Source organism: Perna viridis, chromosome 3 (assembly GCF_037379345.1).
Source record: "Perna viridis isolate PV_CMFRI_1.1 ecotype Kerala chromosome 3, ASM3737934v1, whole genome shotgun sequence".
NCBI lineage: Eukaryota > Metazoa > Mollusca > Bivalvia > Mytilida > Mytilidae > Perna > Perna viridis.
Genome location: NC_142447.1, coordinates 59,730,466 through 59,743,791, shown reverse-complemented (window position 1 = coordinate 59,743,791; position 13,326 = coordinate 59,730,466). Strand labels below are relative to the sequence as shown.

At 33.3% G+C, this 13,326-nt stretch overlaps 1 protein-coding gene across 1 annotated transcript; it reads left to right on the top strand.

Moving 5' to 3' along the window:
* Positions 1–309: 309 nt before the first annotated feature.
* Positions 310–12,510, top strand: LOC148623166 (uncharacterized). Its single transcript, XM_088573735.1, has 2 exons — positions 310–538; positions 10,049–12,510. The coding sequence occupies exons 1-2, from the start codon at positions 406–408 to the stop codon at positions 12,298–12,300; spliced, it is 2,385 nt and encodes a 794-aa protein (XP_088429861.1). The 5' UTR covers positions 310–405; the 3' UTR covers positions 12,301–12,510.
* The last annotated feature ends 816 nt before the right edge of the window (positions 12,511–13,326 follow it).

Below are 13,326 nucleotides of genomic sequence, written 5' to 3'. Positions count from 1 at the left end.
AATACCTGGAACGTAGTCCCGGGAACCAGGATACCCTTGATTTTCCTCGCAGAAGCTAAGGACAATACAAAAACTCATGCACATTATTCTGTTTCCGACCTTAATTTTTGTTCAATGAAAATAACCCTTGATATATAGTTTTTTCGTTGTTTTTTGTTTGTTTGTGTATTTTTATTTTGTATTTAAAGTGTCTCGTTTTTTATTTCGTTAAGTCAGTTTTCCCACTTTACAGACCACATTTCTTTCGTTTGATATTCACATTTTTTGGATTGGTTTCATTTCGTTTCTTCCTTTACAAGTACGCAAATTTTTACCGGAAGTGCAAATTTCAGGTTGATACTTATCCCCTGGACATGTAGAGCGGATTTTCGTAGAATTTATCAGTCTAACACTCATTTGAAAAGTATGGTTTGCTCAGATATAGCAGAACTGACTTATGACAAAGCGAAAGATGAAGTAATAGTAACCAGTAAACTAAAATTTAGCAACAAAGAAAAAGTGGTGGCAGCAGTATCAGTTCTGTTCATACAAACCAAAGGTAAAGTATTGTACAGTTGTACTGCCACGAACGATGATTGCTTAGTCACACGATTACCAGTCTCTGTATCACCGTTCTCAAGTGTCACAATAGGATAAGCACAAGTAACGGCAATTCAAACTAAGGGTTCGATTGTTCTCGGAATTTTGCTGGAAGTAATCGGAACTCATAAAAAATAGGTATGGTCTAAAATGTGTAACCCATACCAACTTTTCCACGTACCAAAATACTGTTTCTTCATAACTATAGGGTAGGCATTGCCTAAATCGGTGGGCAACGTGAGCTTTACTATACATGTACCGTCTGTGTGAGACTCGTAAAAATAATAAAGGTCATTACAAAGAGAGGGGGGTCGACCCGGATGAAAATTTTGGCTTTGCAAGTGTAATATTTTTATTAAAATTTCAGCAGCAAGCAAAATCAATATTTCTATTTGAAAACCTGTCTTGTTAATTAATGGGGGAGTTTTTTTTTTCAATAAAAGAAATAACTTGAACAATTTTTTCCCCCCAATTTCTGCCCCATACCCCCTTTTCCCTCACTCTCAAAATGGTCAATAATTTTATAGCACTTCACAATACTTAACATTTCTTATCCCTTAAGGGCATCTCTAGCAACACCCATTTCGGTTTTGGCCTGTCAGATCAATCTGTACAGATACCGGAAATATGACAGTTCTCCACGGGTGGTTGGAATATTTTACACATATCATGTGACGTAAACAAAATTCAGATGACACTGCAAATTCCAAATAAGAAAGTGATTGTCTTTCCTATCTTAGAAGAGATATGCTTCGATTTTGATAATATAATCAGTTATATTTTTTTCCAAGGCGGGTTAGGTTCTTGACAACAGCAACAGTGGAACAGCGGAGATACACGTACATACATTCATGTGTTTCCCGCAGTTTTTGAAAACATAACATTCACTTATTTAAATAAGTAAAACAAATCAGAAAAAGACTTGAAAACTATCAGATCAGATGAATTTATTTTTACTGAAACTTAATCTTAAAATTTTCATTTGTTTGATTGAAGAAAATGATGAATTTTCTCTGTAAGGACAGTCACTTTTTGTTACTTCCGGGACATGACTATTTTTTCGTTAGTATATTGGGGAACCTTTTGGGAAATTTAGAAAGTGCACATAATAACTATACAGCTCACACCGCTTCACAGTGCTCACTATTACATGATATTTCCAGCTGAAATTCAGTACATATTTACAAAATGATATGATGGTTAGGATAGATTTAATGATTTTTAAAATGGAAAACTTTTGCTTCAAAATTTCTACCATGATCCAAATGGATCTCCATGGGGACCCCAAATATACTGATAAACTTATTTACTAATTTTTTGGCTACTGTAGTTGCTTCTTGATTTTTCAAAGGCACAGCCTCTACCCATTTTGTGAAATAATCACCAATAATCATTAAATAGGCTTTTCCATTCTTTTGTTCTAGGTAGAGGACCCATGATATCTAGGGCTATCCTCTCCAAAGGTGCACCAACTTAATTATTTATTTTCTTTGGAGCCTCAGCTTTTCTTCTGGGCGTTTTTCTACTGTTACAAGTATCACACTTAAAACACCATCTTTCCACATCTCTATACATTCTATACCAATGGTACTTTTTATTTATTTTACTTTATACATAAATGAACCCCAGTGACTTTATTATACATTTGGTCTAATACAAATGGTACTAGTGGTTGGGGTATCACAACTAGAATCTGTTTTATCACCTTTCTAACTCTCAAACATTTTACATAATACTTCACCTTCTATTACCATAGATTCCCACCTATTCCAATAGTATTAGAATACTATTGTTTTCTGTGAAATACACTGTTTTCTATGAACTCACAGTTTTAAGGTCACTCTCTGTGGCATTCTACAATCTAACTTGTATGCCTATTTGATTCCTTAAATCAATAAAGGTTTCACTTCCACTTTTATGATTATTCTGTTTTTCTTTACTTTATCCCCTTGTAGTGACTACACCTACACTTAACATTTCTTTTTTTTTTTTTATTATCACTTAAGACAACTTTCATGTGTACCTTATCTCTAATTGCAATTGTGCTGTCACAATTTTCAGAACAAGTGTCATTACTAGGCTTGACATGGTCAAAGTTGACTTTTTCAACTTAATTTTCATTACATTCAAGGGTTTCAGCCTTGCCCATGGCTTCCATTGGAGAGCAAACACGGGAATTTGAAGCACATGGATGTTTGTCTGCACACGCTAACCCTTCTTCAATCATTTATTTGTAAGTGTCGTTCTTGCTAGATACTTCCAAAGGAGAGTATTCTGGACCCAAGAGACAATGATTACTTCTATAGTAATCCCCACCCCAAACATGACTGGACGTTACCCCTGCATGTAACAACTGATCATGGGAGTATTTAGGAGACTTATCATGACTTTATTTACTCAGTTCTGTTCAGCAACCTCATCAGAGAAACTAACCACTCCTGCATTTTTCTTATGTATACTGGGCCTTTGTATCGCATGAGCAAGCCTATTTTGGAGTGTTTCTTTTAACTCACACATGTGTTTCCGAGGAAAATTTAATTCATAGCTCGCATTGCCATCATTTGGTGTCCGTCGTCGTCTGTTGTTATTAACAATTTCATCAAACATCTTCTCCTCTGAAACTACTGAATAGATTTGTATGAATCTTATAATGACTTCCTTAGAGTATCCTACACAAAATTTACATTTGGATTTTTGATTGGTAAAAAAAAATGGCCACCATTACTAAAAATAGAATATAGGAGTCAGACAGCAGATTTTTGCATACATGTACATGTATATCTCCAAAACCATTAGGTTTAGCCAAATTCTGACGTGTGTAAAAGTATTCAGCATGATGAGATCTACCTGTGGTCAAATTTTGGTGAAAATCTGTTGGAGTTATTGCCCTTTTTGGACGTTTTTTTGTTGTTTTTGATGTTATTACTTTAAAAAATCTCCTCAGAAACTAATATACAGAATTCAATGAAAGTTGGTATTTTTCTTTTTTAGGGTATCCTTAACAAAATGACCGTTTGAATTTTTGATCGGTTAGAAAATATATGGGCCATTACTAAAAATAAAACATAGGGGTCAGACGGCAGATTTTTGCATAAATCTCAAAATGTTAGGTTTGGCCAAAAACTTTCAATTGCTGAAAAATCCTTATTATAAGGCCTACAAAAGTCTCCAAGGGATCATAGTTGTCAGACGACTCCATTTAAGGGTAATTGTTCTTGAGAGGTGAAAAATGACTTTTTTTTACAGTATTCAGGCTATATCTTGAAAATTATGGTAGATAGAATGAAACTTTCAATTGCTGAAATGATTCTTATTATAAGGCCTACAAAGGTCTCCAGGGATCAAAGTTGCCAGATGACTCCATATAAGAGTTATTGACCTTGAAAGGCAAAAAATTATGTTTTTTGCTGTTTTCTGTCAATATCTTGAAAACTATAATAGATGGAATGAAACTTTCAATTATTGGAATGATCATAAGTCCTACCAAAGTCTTCATGGAGTCAAAATTGTTGGACAACTTCTTGTTAGAGTTATTGCCCTTGAATGCAAAAATTTAAGCAGGTGAGCAATTCAGGCTCCTGGGAGCCTCTTGTTCTCTTTTCTTACAATATGGACGTTTTTGTCCTGTGCAGGGATGCCTTAAGCATTATTATGAATGCGGCCGGCTCGATGCTGAATTTCAAAATTATATGTCCCTAGCATTTGCAACCATCTATCGATTTGTCTTTTTACTATATTAAAATTCATCAAACATCTTAGAGCTCCATGGTCGCACCTTATCTTAAACTTTCTTTCATAAAGGTAAAGGTGAAAATGCTGCACTGCATTAACTACAGCCAACAACTTTTCTGGTTACACAATTATTTCTTACTGGTTTGGAGAGGACTTTACTATGATACCCTATAACTTTTTCACATCTTTCTTGTTTCTGAGATAAAACGGCACCTATGCCTACTCCACTAGTATCACAATCAAGGAGAAATTCTCCATCATTCAGTGGATAACCTAAGATTGGTGTTGTTGTTAGTGCCTCTCTCAAAGAAGCAAATGACTCTTGACATTGTTCAGTCCATTGAAACTTTTGGCTCATTTCGATTAACTTATATAACAGTTTGGCTAAAGTTGAAAATCCCTTAATGTATTTCCTATAATAGGAGTATAGGCCTAAGAATGACCTTATTTCTTTCACACTCTTAGGGGTAGGCCAATTTCTAACTGATGCTATTTTTAGCTCACCTAGCCATAGGCCATGTGAGCTATTGCCATCACTTGGTGTCTGTCGTCGTCGTCATTAACAATTTCTTCAAACATCATCTTCTCTGGAACTACTGAATGGATTTAGATGAAACTTAAGATGATTGTTTCCTAGAGTATTCTGCACAAAATGTTTGGATTTTTGATCAGTTAAAAACATAGCCACCGTTACTAAAAATAGAACATAGGGGTCAGACAGCAGATTTTTGCATATATCTCCAAAATGTTAGGTTTAACCAAATTCTGACAGAGGGTGGGGGAGGGGTAAAAGTATTCAGCATGATGAGGTCTGTGGTCAAAGTTTGGTGAAAATCTGTTAAAAAAAAATGGTCACCGTTACTGAAAATAAAACATAGGCTTTAGATTTTTGGATATGTCTCCAAATCGTTAGGTTTAACCAAATTTTGACAAGGGGTTAAAGTATTCAGATCTTTGTCCAGAATTTTGTGAAAATCTGTTTACCCATGTTGGATTTATTGCCCTTTTAGGATGTTTTTTGTTGTTTTTGATGTTATTACTTTAAAAATCTTCTCCTCAGACACTACTATACAGAATTAAAAGAAAGTTGGGTATTTTTGTCTTTTAGGATATCTTAAATAAAATTACTGTTTGGATGTTTGATTGGTTAAAAAAACATGGCCGCCATTACTAAAAATAGAATATAGGGTTCAAACAGTAGTTTTAATACACCCATCTAAGATGGGACGTATTATGGTATACCGATCGTCCGTCCGTCTGTCCGTCATCCACACTTCGAACAATAACTCTAAAACGCTTTCACCAACTTTAATGAAACTTTGTTGAATTGTTGATATCTATTAATGTAAGCTCCCTTTTGATTTTTATAAATTTCAGATTTTTCGTATCCCTGTTATGAATTTTTATACTTAAAAAAAGGAAGATTTTCAAGATTTGGCACAATAACTCAAAAACACTTTCACCAACTTTTATGAAACTTTGGTGAATTGTTCATATCTTTTGACATAAGTTCCCTTTCAATTTTTATGAATTTTAGATATTTCGTTTCCGTGTGATGAATTTTTTTACTTAAAAAAGGGGGATTTTCAAGTTTTCGTACAATAACTCAAAAAACACTTTCATTCATTTTTATGAAACTTTGATGCATTGTTCATATCTATTGACCAAAGCTCCCTTTCGATTCTTATAAATTTAAGATTTTTCGTTTCTGTTATGAATTTTTATACTTAAAAAAAGGGAGATTTTTCAAGTTTTCGCACAATAACTCAAAAACACTTTCATTTACTTTTATGAAATTTTGGTGAATTGTTCATATCTATTGAAGTAAGCTCCCTTCCGATTTGTATAAATGTCAAATAATACGTTTCCGTGTTATGAAGTTTTACTCTTTAAAGAAAAGCCAGAAACAGGCAAGGAAATTTTATTTGTTGAAAAATCGTTTAAAACAGACCATTTGTTATGATCGACTAATAAATATGAAAGGTACTTGGAAAAGTGTGTTTTAAACAAGATAGAAGTGTATGGGTGACAACAAACTTAGTTAAACTTGAGGTAGCCTTGACAGTGTCAAATTTTTTGTGTATTTTTTATTTACTTTTTTTTTTGGGGGGGGGTATTTGACAGGGCTCACAGTATCTCTAGTTGATCATATAAGGACAAGTTAAAAGGGCAACAGATGTATCATGCGCTAAAAGCACAGCTCTTTATTTGCATTTACATGTATCTTCAAAATTGTTAGGTTTAGCCAATATCTTTCAATTGCTGAAATGATTATAAGGACTACTAAAGTCTCCAAGTGATCAAAGTGATCAGACGTTTCCTTGTAAGAGTTATTTCCTTGAAAGGTGAAAAATATGTTGTTTTTTTTTTTACAGTTTTCAGCCAATATCTTGAAAATTATAAAAGATAGAATTAAATGAAATGTTAAGTCCTACAAAATGTTCATTGTGTCAAAATTGTTGTACAGGTCTCACTAACCACTTCTAACGTTTCCATTACTTTACATGTTAAAAAAGTAATTTTCAAAGTCTCACTGTGAATTCCCAGGACAAATGACATCTTAAAGTTGCATACCGTTGCGAAGCTTGGAAAATAAGTCTTCCAAAATCATTATGCTAATGGTACGATGATTGTAGAAATTCTTCACAAAATTAACTTGAATAAATAATACTGAAAATCCACATTTTTACCTGTTCTACTAACTGACAGCATGGAGGCAAATTACTCACACATGTAAACAATATTCATACACTTTTGTAGTTAATTACATATATGATTTTAAAGTACACATTCTCAGCTTTATTTTGACTTCTTTTAATCATAATACACACAAAGACAAAAAATTAACCAATTGAGCCTCTTGTTTTTTGTTTTGTAAAAAGACAAATGTGGTATGAACATGATGAAGCTAAGATATTGTAAAACTGAAGCTTTTATTTCAATATTCACAATACTCTTTTAGTTATGATAATGTAAAGTCAAGTTGTTACTGTTGATTAAGTAAGTACAAGATCTCGCTTCCTACTGCATGTTAATATGAGATTTAAGTTAGTTGCAAATACCTCTCAATATGTCTCTGGGAAAAGGCTTAAGAAAACAAGCTGCATTTTTTGTGTCATTATTTTTGGTTACATGTGTATACCATTTTGTTAAAGAAACAATACCTTGCCTGGTTTTGCTTTTTAGCAGAATTCCAATATTTCAAATCCGGATGTTACAATTCTTTTTTTAGCTCACCTGGCTGTTTAACATTTTAATCTGTTAAGCCATGTTGGAGTTATTGCCCTTTTTTGACATTTTTTTGCTATTTTTAATGTTATTTCTTTCAAAAATCTTCTCTTCTGACACTACTTGACTAATTGGAACCAAACTTGGTATGAATGTTCCTTGATGTATCCTGCATAGAACTGATGTGGGGATATTTGAATTGTCGAAAAACATGGCTGCTGTGACTAAAAACAAAACATAGGGTTCAGACAGTAGTTTTTCTCATATATGCTGAAATGATCCTTATTATAATGCCTACAAAAGTCTTCAGGGATAAAAGTTATCAGATGACTCCTTGTAAGAGTTATTGTCCTTGAAAGGGGAAAAATGACATTTTATTTTACAGTTTTCAGGCCATATCTTGAAAACTATGATAGAAAGAAACTTTCAATTAGTGAAATCATCCTTATGATAAGTCCTACCAAAATCTTCTTGAGACAAAATTGTTGGACATCTTGTTAAATTTATTGCCCTTGAACGATACAGGCTTCTGGGAGCCTCTTGTTTGTTTTAAATTAAAGGTAAAATTGATTTTTATGTTTTTTTCTTTTTTAGTTCAATAATTAGTGTCAAGTTAATATTATTACTGTCTGTGACTTTTGTTAAACAAAATGCTAGTAACTTGACAACTTTACAAACGAATATGTCTATGTGTGAACATGTGGTGTTGATATGAGGGAGAGTGAAAAAACATGGCCTCATTACTAAAAATAGAACATAGGGGTCAGACAGTAGTTTTTCACATATATCTCCAAAACTGTTAGGTTTAGCAAAATTATTTCAATTGCTGAAATGATCCTTATTATAAGGCCTTCAAAAGTCTTCAGGGATCAAAATTGTCAGGCGACTCCTTGTAAGAGTAATTACCCTTGGAAGGTGAAGAATGACATTTTTTTTACAGTTTTCAGCCAATATCTTGAAAACTATAGTAGATAGAAAGAAACTTTCAATTGCTGAAATGATCCATATGATATACTTACATGTACCAAAGTCTTCTTGAGTCAAAATTGTTGGACAACTCCTTGTTAAATTTATTGCCCTTGAAAGACATACTTTAGCCAGGCGAGCGATTCAGGCTCCTGGGAGCCTCTTGTATTTGTTGGAAATATTAGTCTGACCCCCAGTTTGAGACTGGTTACTAAAGACTATTATAAATTTATCATAAATAATCGCTTTATTCATGTACTGCAAAAATATGAAAATTGAGTACATGGTTTGTTCAATTTTTCAGTGAACTTCCAACTTGCAAAGGTTTTGTAAATTCTTTATAGGTTTTGATATGAAAAGGGCTTTTTTAAGTCTTTAAATTTTACACATCAAGCACTGGTCGTAGACTAGCTTTTAATATTTCCATTGGATCAGTAAAAGATGAAAATATTGGCCAACTGCCATAGAGATGTGAGCAATTTGGGCTCCTGGGAGCCTCTTTGTTTTAATATCCAGCAACTGAAAGTCATGGGGCATCTTAATTCACAGGTCTGTCTGTCTGTTCTATATTGCAGATATGAGTACAGATTTGTCCTGCTATTTTCTACCACAGCTTTGAAACTTTGTGGGATGTTTATAATCTGTCCAAACTTGATGTACCGTTGTGTCTTATGGGAGATTACTCTACATTATACTGACGAATAGCACTCTTTCTATTTGAATGTTGATGAGTCATAGTAATGTAGCCAAGAGATTCGGCTGTAATTTGAAATACTGTTTTCTTTTTTTTATATCTTTATCTAGATGCCAATAGATTCCATTCTATTTTGCAATGACAAATATAATGTGGTAGAAACTTCTATGATCAACATAATCAGGACAGTTCTTCAAGTTAACTATCTCAAGGATATTATTGTAGAGCAACAGGGCTACCAGGCTTTCAAGATGCAAATGAGTGAGATTTTGGCAAAAATTTCAGAGATTAGAGGAAAAAAAAGAGCAGCTAAATCAGCTACAGAAGTCTTGAGTCTCACAAGGTGTAAATGAGAGTAGGTTCAGGATTGGACTGGAAATCACAGTGGTAGTAATTCCCAGGAATTTCTATCCTGGGGAAAGCTATTCAATTTCAAGAGCTTGGGAAATATTTTAAGAAATATGATTTTATTCTTTAAAAAAATGGAATTTACAGTGTAGTCTGCTTGAAAACCATAATATTTTATTTAAAATACATAACTGCTGAACAGTTTTGTTAATTTCATCAACTATTGCGCCACTAGTGGCACTAGTGATGAAATTAATCAAACTGTTGAGCAGTTAACTATTTTAAATAAAATATTTTGGTTTTCAAGTACAATTTATGCTGCATGTATTTTACCTTACTTGAGCATTCTATTTGGTTTGACATAAGAACAACATTGATTTCATAAGGTAGCTATAAGAATTGATGGCTTTTAGGGCTTATACAGTGTTTCTGTACATACCTTTTTCTTTAGCAGACATAATTCATTAAACTGTCATGATGATTTTTGTGTTTATTTTCCAGATGAACTTGACCCAGGCAACCGTATAGAGGCTTTAGATCATATACCAACATCTCTTTCTGTCATTAACTTACCTCAAGTCAGTCACCACATTGGCAATAAACTTATTAGGAATTTAGTTACTGAGAAATTTACAGAGAACCTTAACCCAGTGAGTGACAATCTTAACCAAGAAAATCATTCAGTTCTGGAAAAGCAAATAAATGTATTAGTTTCTGAAGATGAACCTGGCAATGGTATGTCTATCAAAATAGAAAATGAAAACGGCAATGTATGTAGTGACAGAGGTAACAGTGATGTACAAAAAAAATCTCTCAATATAGCATGTCAAACTGATTGTGGTGACTTTCATCAAAATACCAAAGAAGTATTGCAGAAAATGATGATAGATGTTTCTACAAATACTGAACACTTACAGGAGACCGACACAAAACAGATGGCATCAACAAGTACTGAAAGGGATAGTGAAGCTCCTTTGAAGCGAAGAAAAATGAATGATAGTAATGAATCAATATACTATGGCAACGAAGGATCTGATATTTTTATTATTACTAAAAATAAATCATTTGATGATGGCAATTCACAACGTCAGGAATCTCTTGTGGAATCATCCAACAGTAAAAAACAAGTCACTGAGTCTAGTAAACTTCCAAGTTTTCTGGCTGATGATAGCAAGAACACACCTCAATATAAGGAAACATCAGAAATAAGTAATATACCTGTATTTATGATTCATGAAAGTGATTCAGAATCTGTGGAAACAAACAAGAATCAGATGAACGATGACAATGATTTATCAACTCTTCCTGTTTTTTGCTCCAACTTTGAATCTGAGAGCAGCAATCATGATGACATTAGCATGAGTTCAAATCAGCAAGGTGAACAAAATGAGACAAATACTAAACAACCATTTATCTTAGGAGGTCAGAAACAAAGGTTTTTTAAATCAATTTCGAAAGTAAAGAAGACATCTGCAGACAAATGTCAGATCTGTAATAAAGTGCTGCTATCATTAGCAGACATGTTCTGTCACAGTAAAATACATAATCTTGGTATAAAGTGCTGTGTTTGTGGAATGAAAGCATTTGATTGGGGTGTAATGAAACACCACTATTCATGGCATCTGTCTAAAACACCATTTAAATGTCCACAATGTTCAGCTACTTATAACAGCAGGGAACTTCTCGCAGCACATATGGTCAAAGCACACAGTGCTAGTAGAAGCTTTGTTAATATAAAGAATCCTAAATTGAAACCTCCAGCTTCTAAATTGACTGTTAACCAAAAATCCATAATTCCTAAAATAAAACTTCACCATCTCACGAACAAATCAAGTTCCCAGATCACTTCTGATGTCAGCAGTTCCTCTTTCCAACTCACACAATTTTCATCTTTCTCAAGTACATCAACTACTTCAAACTCAGTACATCAACCTGAGCATATTACTGTAAGACCCTTGAGTCCATTGAATAGTAGGCCATATTCGTGTAATGAAAAGTTAACAAGTGTGGAAAAGTTGAAGCATCATGTTGAAGATTATCATCCAAAATATTCTACAACAGCTAAAGAGAAAACACTAAGTGTTACCGTTGATACCCCAACACCGTTCATCATTGATGACAATGCAACTTGTGGATCAAGTTCACATTTTGTCACAGGTGAAAATTCAAATACGGAATCTTCTGTGCTTTCAATGGAACCTTCTTACCAACCAAAAATCAAACAAGAAATACCAGAGGTTATAGACATAGAACAATTAGGTCAATTTACAGAGAGCTTTGATAATTCCAGATCTTCTTTCATTTCTAACACAAGCAATGACAAAATAAGCTCAAGAGCTTTGGCAAACCGTACTCAAGAATCTTTTGAACCAACTATTCCGTCCTCTTTTGATATTTCTCCAACATATGTAACCTCAAATCGTCAGAGAAAAACAGCATGTCGTCTTGCTAATATTATGCCTGTCTGTAGGATTTGTGGTGAATATTTAAATAGTTGGAATGAAATTTTAGAACATAGATTTAATCATCCAGATGAGATAGGTGAGCAGCTACTCTGCACAGTTTGTCCATCTGCACTAAGTACCAGAGATAGCCTGAAGCGTCATGCTATCAATCACATGGGTATCCGTCACCAATGTTTATATTGTGAGAATGAGTATAGCCGGAGGGACAGTTGTTTGACACATATGAAAAGTGCCCATGGTCATGGCAGCAATATTTTAATCACATCAAATTTTTCTACTAATAGTTAATTTACAAATGATTGTTTATTTTATTGAAGTGTTAATTTCAATAAGGTCATTAATAATTTTATCAAATTATTGTTGGCATGTGTTTCTAGTATGTGTTTTTTTGATAGATCTTTTGTTATTTTTAATACTTCATATGTATCCTGTAAAAAAATGGATTTCATATTCTTCTTCAAACAAGCTATTCTGTAATCATTTTTTCCCAATAAAAAACTAAATTAAATCAAAAAATTTTCTGTCAAATCAAGAATAAGCAACCTTTTATCATTTTTTTTTTAACACTGTCAATGATCCTGACTGGTGTCATGTAAATCATATCATGTTAGAAGTATAACATAAATAGATGAGTATCCATATCTGAAATGATTCTCAAGTTAAGGTGTTACTTGTATAACATATATTTTTCTTCACTGTAAATCAATCTTTACATAACGCTGTCTTCCTTGGGACATATTTATGATATACCAGGGTCCATCCATCCGTTTGTCATTCACAGTTTGCAAAATATTTAAAAAATGCTGCCACCAATTTTGGTGAATTGTTTCTTGTATATAAATTTCCTTCCAATTTTACAATTACAGTTATGGGACTTTATTCATAAAAAGGGAGGATTTCACAATTTTCAGACTATAACATGATGGTGATTGCACCCTTTTTACATGAAACAGGAAAACAGTTAATTTTGATACTACCGTCTATGACGGGATGTTGTATGGTATACCGTTGTCCGCCCGTTGTCCACACTTAGGACAATAACTGAAAAACACTTTCACCAACTTTTATGAAACTTTGATGAATTGTTCATATCTATTGGCATAAGCTCTCTTTCGATTTTTATAAAAATCAGATTTATCGTTTCCGTGTTTTGATTTTTTTACTTAAAAAAAGGGGATTTTTCAAGTTTTCGGACTATAACTCAAAAACACTTTCACCTACTTTTATGAAGCTTTGGTGAATTGTTCATACATAATGATGTTAGTTTCCTTTAGATTTTTATAAATTTCAGATTTATCATTTCCATGTGATGAT